General features: G+C 36.5%; 1 protein-coding gene across 2 annotated transcripts in view; it reads right to left on the minus strand.

The window, feature by feature from the left end:
* The window catches only part of DNAJC3 (DnaJ heat shock protein family (Hsp40) member C3), an 86,163-nt gene that overhangs the window by 52,543 nt on the left and 19,615 nt on the right, over positions 1–14,005 (minus strand). For both annotated transcript variants that reach the window (XM_029209921.1, XM_029209922.1), the window contains exons 3-4: positions 4,841–4,965; positions 2,616–2,690 (exon numbers count right to left, since the gene is read on the minus strand). In XM_029209921.1, the coding sequence (XP_029065754.1) occupies positions 2,616–2,690; positions 4,841–4,965 (200 nt within the window). The remainder of the gene's footprint in view (positions 1–2,615; positions 2,691–4,840; positions 4,966–14,005) is intronic.

The following is a 14,005-nucleotide window of genomic DNA, read 5'->3' on the forward strand; positions in this document are numbered from 1 at the left end:
GCTTTTTCCATCCAGTTTCCAGAGAACAGCCCCTATTCCAAAGCAATGGGCCGATCGCTAAACTGGTTCAGGAGAAACAGCCCCTGTCTCCGAAGGAATGCGCGGAAAGCTAGCCAGCTTCAATAAAACAGTCTGATCTGAAAATCAGATCAAAATGCCAAATGAGTACTCTCATACAGAACAAGGCCTTAACCGGTAAGACGAAACCTTAAAATAGATCCCAAATAAAGCCTGGAGAGCTTCAAATGCAAAGAGGGCATGAGCTGGGATCAATGAGAAAGATGTACCTTCAAATTCCAGGGTCAGTGAGAAAAGCAGTGAGCAATAATGAGCTCATTTATGGATAATGCACCTGTTTGCTTGCCAGCTCTGGAGCCACTGGGAGTGTTCTCTGATCCCAAAATGTTGACCTAAAACAAATAGACTGCCAAATATTTCTCCAGCAAAGTTGTATTTATTCGGGATCAGCAAAGAACTGCAGTTTGGGGTCTGCGACCATGGCAAGCTATGTGCAACTCCCCAGACAGCAAGGGAAGGAGAGCACTTTTACAGAGGGGAAAAGAAAGTTGGGAGGGCTGTAGTAAACAGAGTCCGTGGCTTTTCATTCACTGAGTCCTTGCCAGGAAAGGAGAGGAAATAACCCAAATGTCTATCAACTGATGAATAGATGAATAAATGCATCACACACATACCATGCAATACTCAGCAATTAAAAGAAATAGCTAAGTGATATATAATGCAACAGTCTGCATGAATCTCCAGGGAATTATGCTGAATAAGAAAATTCCAAAAGGTTACGTAACATTTGAGACCACATATGTAACATTTTTCAAACGTCAAAATTTAAGAAACAAGTAAGAAATTAGTGGTTGCCAGGAGTTATGAATGAGGGGCTGAAGCAGTATGGGAGGGGAGTGGGTGTGGTTATAAAAGGGCAACAGAAGGGATCCTTGTGGCAAGAGGACTGTTCAGTATCTTGACTGTGGTGATGGATACAGGAAAAAGTGTATAGAATTAAATACATATAGAGAAATGAATATTAGTAAGACTGAGGAATCTGAATAGACTGGTAGATTATATCAATGTCAATATCCTGGCTGTAATGCCATAATATAGTTTTAAAAGATGTTATCATTGGGAGAAACTGGGTAGTGAGTAAAGGGTACACAGGACCTCTATGTGTTATTAATTACAATTACATGGGCATCTACAATTATCTCAATAAAGATTTCAATTAAAAGGAAAATATCATTCAATACAGATGCACATTCTCATGGAAGAATCCTACAACAATAATAGCAAGGGTGGTTTTAAGAACACACTAGCAGAAGCACGACTCTCAGAGGACAATCAAAAGTGTAAAGTTTCATGAAAGTCCCCTTCTTATTTCCGAGAGGTTTTAATATTGATGACAGAAAAGACATTAACTCAAGACATATCCACACTTTTCCAAAAGGATATATTCAATACCCAGTAAGGACTAATTTGTGATAAAGCTTTATTCTAAATTGTGGTATTTCTAAAAGGCTACTCTAGCCTTTGTAACTGGAAAAGAATTCGAAGTAATAGATTTAAGTATTTGTTTAAAAGAAGGAAATACATTCTTATGTTTTATCACTCATCCATTTAACAAATTTTTACACAACACTTGCTGGGTACAAAGGACCGGGGCTAGGGAAAGGTCACTCCAGCACTTTACCTCCCCATCACCTGTCCTTCAGCCTCCTCTCTAACACGTTCCCACGTAGGAAGGTAGATTAGATAAACAGAAAATGACATTGAATTTTATTAAGACCATGAGATAGTTTCTGATTCAATACAGTTAACTTCTAATGTATTCTGGATTTGTCTGCACCTGTCTGAATATTATGACAAAGGTTATGAAAACATTAAAAATTTTAGTTTTATTTTCATAGTGGTTATCATCGCGGTAACTAAGCATTTTGATAAACTACAAAAATGCAAATAATGAACAACGGGAGATACATATATATATATATATATATATATATATACACATAGACATACCCTTTCTAGACCACTCCAGAATCAAATCCATGTGGAACAAAAAAGCAGGTCTTAAAACAAGTCCCATGAGGGCATAAAGACATTAGCTAGCTGTCTCTCTTCAAATCCTTTTTCAGGATATAACCCCTTCAATTACATGTAATCTGTAACACTTCCCCCAACAAACCCAAAACACTTTATACTTTTTAAAGTAGTCATGTGGGTGATTGCAAAATTTCCTTTTAAGATCTGTTTCATTATTCCTTTCAAATCAAATAAAGGGTTTCCCAAGTCACTCAGGCAACTTTTAGAATAGCTCAGCTGACATCTTTAGATTCTCATGGAGGACAAGGCAGAACATGAGCTATATAAACTGAGTTAGGATTACTTATCTGTTCCATACACTTTACCTTCCATCTGTTAAAATGATTCTTTGATGCCAGCCACTAAATATTAATTCAGGAACTATGGATCTTACACACATAAATCAAATGATTTTCCCTTTCAGGTATAAAATGATTATTAAATGCCTTAATATAGAAAAATAAGTTCAGTATGTTCACTCAAAATATCTTCACAGAGCCATAAACAAATTGAACGTAACTTACCACTTTTTTAAAATCATCTTCTGCTTCGTCAAGTTTTCCTTGTTTGAGTAACAAGTGACCTCTCTGTAATCTTGCCTAGAAAAACAAAAAAAAGAGTATACTGAGTACTATGAATTTCTAAATTTTCTTTAAACACAAAGAATAAAACTAAATAAGCTACTGAAATATTAATGAAATATTAAATTTTCCTATGCTCATTTGACTTCACACTCTGAGAATAATTCCTGGAACCAATGAATGTGTATAAATTTTGTTAAAGTATGCTTCCTTTAAATATACATTTTACTATATCAAAAAAAAAAATGAAAACATGTGTCCTCACAAAATCTTGGACATAAATGTTCATAGCAATAGCCAAAAGTAGAAACAAACCAAACTCCCATCAACTAATAAATCAATAAGCAAATGTGATAAGTCCATACAATGGAATATCATTCAGCCATAAAAAGGAATGAACTACTGACACATACTACAATATGGATGAAACTTGAAAACATTATGCTAAGTGAAAGAAGTCAGACACAAAAGGCGACATATTGTATGATTTCGTTTACATGAAATATCCAAGTCGGACAAATCCATAGAGACAGAAGGTGCCAGGGGCTAGGACAGAAATGGGAGGTGACTCCTAATGGGTACAGGGTTTCTTTGGGTGGGGGGTGATAAAAACGCTCTGGAACTAGATAATGACGATGTTTGCAGAACCTTGTGAATATAATAAAAACTGCTGAATTGCACACTTTAAAAAAGGGTGAGGGGACTTCCCCGGTGGCGCAGTGGACAAGACTCCGCGCTCCCAATGCAGGGGGCCCAGGTTCGAACCCTGGTCGGGGAACTAGATCCCATATGCCTGCCGCAACCAAGGAGCCCACCTGCCGCAACTAAGGAACCCACATGCCCCAACTAAGAAGCCCACGTGCCCCAACTAAGGAACTGGTGAGCCGCAACTAAGACCTGATGCAACCAAATAAATAAATATTAAAAAATGGTCACATTCTTTTAAAAAAAAAAAAAGGGTGAATTTGATGGTATGTGAGTTATCTCACTTAAAAAGTACTTTTAAGTCAGCATGATAACTTTTTACCACTATAATAAAAGTTGTTATAATTTGGGACTTTACCAATCAAAGCACTGGAAATAGTTTTTTTTAAATTAACTCTTAATGCACATATTTACTCCACTATAACCAGAATAACAATGCCTCTTCCTTTTAACATCCATCAATCATCTCTGATATTCCTCTTCTAATGCGCATAATCCCATCTCTTCCAAGAATACCAACTCTCTGAAGATCAATGTCTACCATAAGACAGAAACCACACCAATATTCTACTAAAACTTATATATTACTTTTACAGTACTTAAAAATTTCCCTAATCCTCTATAAAATGCATCAACACACATAAAAAGCAAGATTAAAGCCACTTCAACTAGCTAATAAGTACTATAATACTAGGAAAATGAGGTACTTAACCTCTGTGGAAGGTTATGCTTAGCTGGGTAAAGTAATAAAGAAAAATCTGACACTTGTGAATTCCATCTTAAAATAATAGTAATATTTCAAACCAAATGTTCACCCATATCTAATCAATCATCTTGAATACTTTCTGGATTATGGCAGGACATAAACAATAAGTGAATTACCAAATTTATTTTGAAACAATATAATTGGGTCCTATTATTTTAAGCTATTACAGTGACCTGCCAATTGTCAAGATATCCTATTAGACCGTAAATTCCTCCACTTCTGAAGCTTGAGTGTTGGTTCAGGGCAGGACTCTTGTCTAATTCAGCACTGTATTCTCATCACAAACCACTGCTTAATTAAGCTACGCCCCTTCTTTATTCTTCCCACTACACCCTTAATTGAAACTGTCATCAGCCACCTGACAGCCTCGTAGCTCAACAGCCTCTTAATCAGCTCATTTCTCAGCCTCACATCTTGCCCTACACTCCATCCTCCACACAGATATCCTTCTAAACCACAAGGCTAACATCACTACCAACCTTCTAAAAATCACCTAATGTACCCACTCCACTGTGCCTCCTTCACACAGGCCTTTGATTCCAGGGACTGAGTTTCTCTTGTTGCCCGGTCCACTACATCAGAGTGGCTTTCTACATCCTCCAGCTATGCCTAGCATGCCAGTCCTCCCCTTAAGAAACAAATCACCTCTTCCGAGTTTCCTTAAATTTTCCTTTAAAGAAAATTTAGATGAACTTACTGCAGTGAAATCCATCTTCAATTCAATCACTTTAGTTAAATCAGGAAGTGCTGCTTTTGATTTGCCCATAGCTAAGAAGACAGTAGCTCTCCGATAATAAGCGATATAGTTATCAGGGTCACCATCTGAAAATTAAAATAACAAATATTAACTCTCAGTACTTTATTCAAAAAACCAAGTCATCTGAACAGTATTAGAGTTTGCAATTCTACTAGCAAAGGCATTAAGAAAAGAATTTCTTCATCAATACTGGGTCATTTTGCCTAGCAAGATCACTGCAAATAAATCCAGAACAGGGGCTCAGCAAACTGTAGCCTCTGAGCCCAAAACAACCCACAGACTTCAAGTTAATATTTTTACATTTTTAAAGAGTTGTCAAAAAAATAGAAAAATATGCAACAGACACTACATGGCTGCAAAGCCTAAAACATTTATTATCTGGTCCCTTAGGGAAAAAGTTTGCCTACCTTTGGTCTAGAATATTAACTATATTCAACGCTTAACTTTTATAAGTATCCAATTCTGTTTGCAATTCTGTTGTCTTTGTTGAAATTTTCTTAAGTGAAATTCTGATTGAGAATATGGACTTTGCACTTACTCACAGGATTTTAGAAAATTACAGACTTCCATTTAAACTGATATACGGAGTGTGCAACTGCTCTCTCCCAAACTCCAACTAAAATGGCAGTGAAGAAATAAAGGTACAGACCATGGGACAAAGGAGAATGGAAAAGAGAGTGCGACCAGAGAGTAAGGCAAGAGTCGTTAACAATATCTGAAGGAAGGAAAGCAGACAGATGAGTTAGGTGCTTGAACTAACTCCACTCTGCTCAGCACCTACAAAATGGGGGAAGGAGTAAATTCAATTAGAAGTAAACCTCATGCTGCCAAACAATCCTTCTAAAAAGCAATATATATATATATATATATATTTTGTTTTCTTAAAAATTATCTTGCCCAAATCCAGTCATGTACCTTAAAAAAATAAATATTTATGCACACAGATATTCATTACCATAAGATTTACAACTAAAATTCCCTAAAAGTTCTGTCCCTGAAGGTCTTATCATTTGTAAAACATTACAGTATGGGAACCTATATGGCAGGATAGTATATAATCACTCAAAATTATGATTTTAAGGAGTTGTTAACGGCATTGAAAACTACCTGAAGTACTGCTGGGGGGAGATAAGGTAGGAAGAGAAAATAGGCTATAAAACCATATATGAAAGAAGATACACAAATGGCCAATAAGCACATGAAAAGATGCTCAACATCACTAATCATTCGGAAAATGCAAATCAAAACCACACTGAGATACCACTTCACACCCATTAGGATAAGAAAGGGGAGAAAAAGAAGACAGAAAGGGAGAAGGAAAGGAAAGAAAGAAAAAGAAAAGGAAAAGAAAGGGAAAGAAGAAGGAGAATGGGAGAAAGGGAGAAAGAAAGGAAGGAAGGAAGGAAGGAAGGGAGGGAGGGAGGGAGGATTAGTAAGAGCGTGGAGAACCTGGAGCCCGTGCGCACTGCTGGAGGGAATGTAAACTGGTGTGGCTGCTGTGAAACACAATATGGAGGCTCCTTACACACTGAACACAGAATCACCCTATGAACCACCAATTCTATTTCTGAGTACACATATCCAAAAGAAATGAAAGCTGACTGCCAAGACATGGAAGCAACCTAAGTGTCCATCAGCAGATTAATGGATAAAGAAGATGTCCTGTATATATATATACAATGGGAAATATACAATGGGATGTCCTGTATATATATACAATGGGACATTCATAAAAATGAAGGAAATTTTGTCATTTATAGCAACATGGATGGACTTGGAGGGCATTATGCTAAGTGAACTAAGTCAGACGGAAAACGACAAATACTGTATGATATCACTTATATGTGGGATCTAAAAAATACAACAAACTAGTGAATATAACAAAAAAAAGAAGCAGACTCACAGATATAGAGAACAAGCTAGTGGTTACCAGTGTGCGGGAGGGAAAAGGGGAGGGGCAATATAAGGGTAGGGGATTAAGAGGCACAAAATATTAGGTATAAGTTACAAGGATATATTGTACAATATGAGGAATATAGCCAATATTTTATAACTATAAATGAAGTATAACCTTTTAAAAAAAAAAGAACTGAAAGCTGATATCTGTACACCCATATTCACAGTGACATTATTCACAATAGCCCAAAGGTGGAAACAGCCTAAATGTCCACCGGTGGATGAGTAGATAAATAAAATGTGGTATACACATACAATGGAATATTATTCAGCCTTAAAAAAGGGATGGAATTCTGATAAATGCTACATTACAGATGAACCCTGAAGACATCATCCTAAGTGAAATAAGCCAGACACAAAAAGACAAATATTGTACAATTCTACTTCTATGAGGTACCTAGAGTAGTCAAATTTATAGAGACAGAAATTAGAATGGTGGTTGCCAAGGAAGGACCGAGAAGAGGCGGGGATCAGAAATGGGGAACAATTGTTTAATGGGTACAGAGCTTCAGTCTGAGATGATGAAAAAGTTCTGGAGATGGATAGTGGTAATAGTTGCACAACGATGTGAATGCACTTAATGCCGCTGAGCTACATGCTTAAAAATGGTTAAAATGGTAAATTTTGTTATGTATATTTTACTACAATAAAAAAATAAAAGAATGAGGCAGTCAGGGGATAAACAGGACTATTTTTGAAAAAATAAGAGAATTGGGCATTTTAACAATATAAGACTTCTTTTCCTTAAATCTAAAACAAAAAACAAAAAATCCATATATGTTCCCAGCTAAGCATCACTGAACTTTCTTCCCTGATCAACTTCCCTTGGAAGGTAAGGAAAAAAGAGCAAAGTCAGTAGCCTTTGCTACTGACTTTGTGGGAAATACAGGTTATTTCCCACAAAAATTGTAATTAGCTTGAAGAAAGAGTAAGAAACAGAGGAACTATATTTACAGCATACTAGCCAGATATATAATATTTCTGGTTCAGTTCATATTTGATTTAGAATGTGCAATAAATGTAAAATATATGGCACTTGGTCAGCACAACTGGCCATAAGAATGATCTGACATCTAAGAATTAGTGAAACTTACAGTGACTGTGTCTGAAAGCAGAAGGAAATTCACTTCAGGTCAACGGTAGTTACGTGGGCAGAGACTGGATTTTCTTCTTTATATAATTCATATACATATTCCAAAATGTTTCACAATGAACATGGATTTTAAAAAAGGTTACCCACTCCTAGGCATGTATCCAGAGAAAAACATGGTTCAAAAGGATACATGCACCCCAATGTTCATTGCAGTGCTGTTTACAATAGCCAAGACGTGGAAGCAACCCAAATGTCCATCGACAGATGAATAGATGAAGAAGATGTGGTACATATATACAATGGTATATTTCTCAGCCATTAAAAAGGATGAAATAATGCCATTTGCAGCAAGATGGATGGACCTAGAGATTATCATACTAAGTGGAGTTAAGTGAGAGAGAGAAAGATAAATACATGATATTGCTTGTACGAAGAATCTAAAAAAAAAAAAAGAATACAAATGAACTTATTTATGAAACAGAAAGAGACTCATAGTCTTAGAGAACAAACTTATGGTTACCGGGGGGAGGAGGGGGAGGGATAGATTGGGATTGACATGTACACACTGCTATATTTAAAGCAGATAACCAACAAGGACCTACTGTATAGCACAGGGAATTCTGCTCAATATTCTGTAATAACCTAAACGGGAAAAGAATTTGAAAACGAATAGATACATGTATATTTATAACTGAATCACCCTGCTGTACACCTTAAACTAACACAACATTGTTAATCAATTATACTCCAATATATAATAAAAATTTTTTAAAAGAAAAAAAAAAAGTTAAGTTCTCCATGACTTATTTACACTAATCGAAGACTAAGAAATACTAGAAACGACATGACTTAAGGCCTAGAGTTCACACCACACATCTTCATATGTCCAAAACCTACTCCATCTCTGAGGCACAGGTCAAATGACTTTTTTGATTACACATGTGAAAATAAACCTTCCATTACTTCGGTTTCCATAACACTCTATAATATACATCTCCCACAGCACCTAACACTTATCACTACCTCCTGATATCAATTATTTATATGCTTACCTCACTCTAGAAAAAAATACATTCCTTGAGTGAATTCATTTTTCGTGTCTCTATAGCACCTTGTAATCAAATGAAAGGAAACGGAAACAAATTCCTGATAACTCCAACAAGGGACAGTCCCACATCCACTCAACACTGAGACCTGCCAGGAATAAACTAGGGACCCAGAGAAGTCAGCACAGACATGGCTCTCAAAGAGACGTGCCTCACCAGGACACTCAGATCATCTCCCCCACGAAATGAGCAATGGCATTTTCAAAAACAGGTGTTGCTAATTTTGAATACAGTATGACCCTCTTTCAAGAAAAGAAGAATGCTTATTGCTGGCTTCGGGCATTTTATCAAGAAGACACCTTCAGCAAAAATTGCAATGGACTTCTATTTGGAAAAAACCTGACCATTTCAGTCTATGTAGAAAAACCTCCAAAGATTAAGTATGACAAAGCTTTTTATTAAGTATTTGATTATACATACATAACAAATGTCTATATAAAGTATTTCTGGGGCACTCACTTTCACTTATTTTGCTATTCAGTTTTTAGGTATTTTTAAGATATGAAATGGGATTGGAACCCCAATTTATAACACTGAACCTATAAAAATAAGGAATCAGATGTCAATGGTTCAACCTATGAATCAAGAATCAATGTGCTTAGTGGTATAAGGTCACTTGAATGGCAAATATCAAAATAGCCTTCCCTGGCTCTTCATCTTAAAACACCATCAGTTCCCAGAACTAGTGTCCATTCCTAAATCATTATGCAGGAAGTAGCAACTGAACAAGAATTGGTTTAAGAAACTCATGCTAAAAAAAAAAAAAAAGAAACTCATGCTTAGTTTCTCACAATACAAGATTTGATAACCTTGAAAATAATCACTTTTCCTATTATCCATCCAAATATGATACAGTTCATTATTTAAATTATATGCAAGCCTACATCTGCAAACACTAGACTTCATTTGAAAACATGTCAAATTGTTATACTAGTTTATTCAAAATTTGAATATGAGAAATGAATTTAAGGTGTAATCCTAAAACTATCAAACAATTCAAATGTGAGAAAATTAGCCCTAATAAAGAAAATACAACTACTATCTGGAGAAAAACATCAGAAAGCCAATTACGAATGATTCTGTAAATGGTGGCAGCGGGGTGAACACCACCCTTGCAAAGGTACAGAAAACTTTTCATTCTTGCTCCCAGCAAACCCAACTCTTCCCCTTCATTCATTCAAACTTTTACTGAGCACCACCAGAGACTAAAATAATAATAGTAATAACAATAATAAGATAGTACTTATCCTTAAGAAGTTCACAATCTTCTGAACTGGAATGTGACCTTTGAAGGTCACTAGAATACACTGTGTCCTTTTGTGTAAATGTGAATAGTAATGTCCATCCCCATTTCCCAAGTAAAGTTCAAATGCAATGAGAAAGCACCACAATATGTTTAAGTACCAAATTAATGAAGCCATGGATTTTTTTTTGACTTAGCCAGATTATGTTAAGTGTGAAACCGGTTATCTTTCCAAGCAATTGGAGAAACCTATCATTTCATTCATGCCCACCATTTAATCCACCACTTTAGACATTCATTCATGCCAGATACACCTAAGACACTCTGTAAGGTCTACCAAAGAAATGTTTCAGACCCTAGGACTCTTTATCCCCATAAGACCATGCTGTAGAAATGAGAGGCAGGGCATCCTCACAACTGCACTGTGGTTTTCTCTGATGATAAAATCTCTAAACAAAACCTGTGTCTGACTACGTCATAATAGTGAAATAGATGCAACTGTTTCAGGAGACTATTTAGAAAGTGATACCAATCACAGTTTCCAACAGATCAAGAGTATTTAAGTTCCAAATCTTAAAATTCTTGCCAAAAAATATTTATACACCAGATGCAAAGAAATTTCAAACCAAATAACCAATAGATCTGTACAATTATCTGTGTTGCTATTGAGTTTTAATACATAAACCTTGTATTGTGTAAAAATGTAATTATCAAACATACCATGCCTAAGTAATATTCAAAATGTAACCAAGTAATTTTTCAAAAATGAAAATGGGAAAGGGGTGTCACAGCCATAAATCATGTCAGCTATAACATTATAATAAAAAATGAGTCATTGATATGCCCAATACCACTAGCCAAATTCTATTACAAACTCTAACATCAATTTCTAATCACAGGAAAAGTTAAAGAGATAAAGTACATTACAAAATTCAGAAGTTGGGAAGTATAAACATTTAATGAATTTTTTATAGTCAGTTTAAAGCAATGTACTAAAATATGGGTGACATTTTACCACAAAAAAATATTGTACGTTTTACAGTAGTGCAGCTCTTTGATCTACTGCAGTAACTAGAGTAACTGCATAACTTATTAGTCTAGAAGTCAGGAGACCTGGACTAATTCACTGTTAGCAAGAGGCTTTCACTAACTCACTGGGTTACCTGAAGCAGTAAACATGGCCATACTAAACTGGATGTTTGGTAAATGAGACAACTGAAATAGAAGATCTACAGTTCTTTTCTGATAAACAAACATCTCATAAGAGACTCAATAGGCCATGACACCACATCACCCTATCACTACCTACTGTATACTCCCATCAACTACAATTTAAACTCTATTTTCTATGGTTAGTTATTTTACATAAACTAAAATGATGACTATCTCAAATTACACAGGTCTTCCTCAAATTATGGTAAGTGTACCATTTGAGAACCACTGTTACTTGCCAAATTACGATGAACAAAATGACACTGCTATTTGAATTCTGAAGGCACTAGCAGTGTCTCACTTTTTCCCTTTACTCAATTTCACAAATAAATTACCACGTTTTAGCTTTACTAATTTACGTCTTTCAGTGCAGATAGTAATATATTATTGGTTATTTTTGGGGAAGAGCCATCTCTAGAATTCTTGTACGGCAGTGAAGCTAACAAAAAATAGGCAGTCATTTTAAACGATGTTAACAATATGCCACAGCCCTTAACGTTCTTATTAATTTGTGAGATTAAAGAAAGCAAATAACAGGGCTTCCCTGGTGGCGCAGTGGTTGAGAGTCCGCCTGCCGATGCAGGGGACGTGGGTTCGTGCCCCGGTCCGGGAGGATCCCACATGCCACAGAGCGGCTAGGCCCGTGAGCCGTGGCCGCTGAGCCTGCGCGTCCGGAGCCTGTGCTCCGCAACGGGAGAGGCCACAACAGTGAGAGGCCAGCATACCGCAAAAGAAGAAAGCAAATAATTAAGTATAAAATAAGTAGAAGGTATATGTTTCTGCAAATATTCTCATGGTAGCAAGGAAGAATCAGTTTTTTTTTTTTTAAGACATGCTTTATCTAAGACAATAACTGAAAAAATGTTAATTACCGTGCTGCAGCACTGAAGACAACTCAAATCACCAGAGAAAGTGTGGACTCAGGAATGACCCGGTCACACAGTATATATGGTCTCTAGCGAAAAGTAACTACTGCAAATTGTGCCAATTAACTACAACTTTCCAAGGTGAGCTAGTCATTGAAATGGAAAAACCTTCCCCTTAGAAGCTCCACATAGTTAAGAAAACCCTATTTACATAGTAAATTTGCTTTTAGTAAAGTCTTAATTTTCGAAGATACAGTATTTCTATATACCTTACACATGTCCCCTATTTTCAAAGAAATCTTTATATACATTTCTCTCATCTAACCTTCACAGAAAGTCCTTTTTTTGGGTGGCAGAGTGAAACTGCTGGGAATATGCAGGTCACTTCTTTAAGCCTACACTTTCTTACATAACTTGACCAATGTCACAGAATTATCAAGTGGCAAAGCCAAGATTAAAATCTAGGTTTCCTATTATTCCAGAGAGCTAGTAACATCAGTAATAAAAATCTAAGTTCAAGAAAAAGCATGAAGAAAAATATCACCAAACCAAAACCTAACTACTTTCTGCTTATATAGTAAGTTACAACAATAGGATAATTCTTCTGGTGAGCAGAACTATATCTTATTAAAAATACACTACTCATTACTCTGCAGGTTGACTTGTCACGCTTAACCATCCCAAATAAAGGTAAGTATATATAAGTAAATAAAAAAGGAATGAGGAGGGCTTCGCTGGTGGCACAGTGGTTGAGAGTCCGCCTGCCGATGCAGGGGACACGGGTTCATGCCCCGGTCCGGGAGGATCCCACATGCCGCGGAACGGCTGGGCCCGTGAGCCATGGCCGCTGAGCCTGCGCGTTCGGAGCCTGTGCTCCGCAAGGGGAGAGGCCACAGCAGTGAGAGGCCCACGCACCACAAAAAAAAAAAAAAAAGGAATGAGGAATATCGATATCAAAAAGCTTTAGCAAAAAACTTTATGTAGTGACTCATAAGAAAATCCTCTAAGACCTCATTCACAACCTATTTACTCTGGTCACCTCGTTTCTCACAGTCCCAACAGATTACACACTGCAAAGATAGTTGATGCTACAGACAGACACAAGTGAGCAATAAGAAAAGCAACAGCCTAAGGGGTAGAGAGAGTCTGACCAACAATGAACAGGAGCTGAACTGCAGGATCCCCCAAGGGCCTCAAAGTAACTATTACACTGATGATCTCAAATCATCAAGAAAATTAAAACTGTATTCAGTGAAATCTGCTTAAGGAGGCAGAAAAATATATACAGTCGGCCCTCTGTACCTACAGGTTCCACAACCACAGATAGAAAATATTCGGGAAAAAATTCGCTGCGCAACTATTCACATAGCATTTGCATTACATTTACAACTGTTTACATAGTATTTGCACTACATTATGTATTATAAGTAATCTAGAGATGATTTAAAGTATACAGGAGGATGTGTGTAGGTTACGCAAATACTACACTATTCTATATAAGGGACTCGAGTAGCCACAGGTTTAAGCATCCGAGGGGGCCCTGGAACCAATCCTGTGAGGATATCTAGGGATGACTATAATACATTGAGAAAAGTGTTCTGTCAAAATTATCTTGAATTTTTCTTAGTA

The sequence above is a fragment of the Monodon monoceros genome, unplaced genomic scaffold (genome assembly GCF_005190385.1).
Source record: "Monodon monoceros isolate NGI ecotype Baffin Bay Population unplaced genomic scaffold, NGI_Narwhal_1 Super_Scaffold_8, whole genome shotgun sequence".
NCBI lineage: Eukaryota > Metazoa > Chordata > Mammalia > Artiodactyla > Monodontidae > Monodon > Monodon monoceros.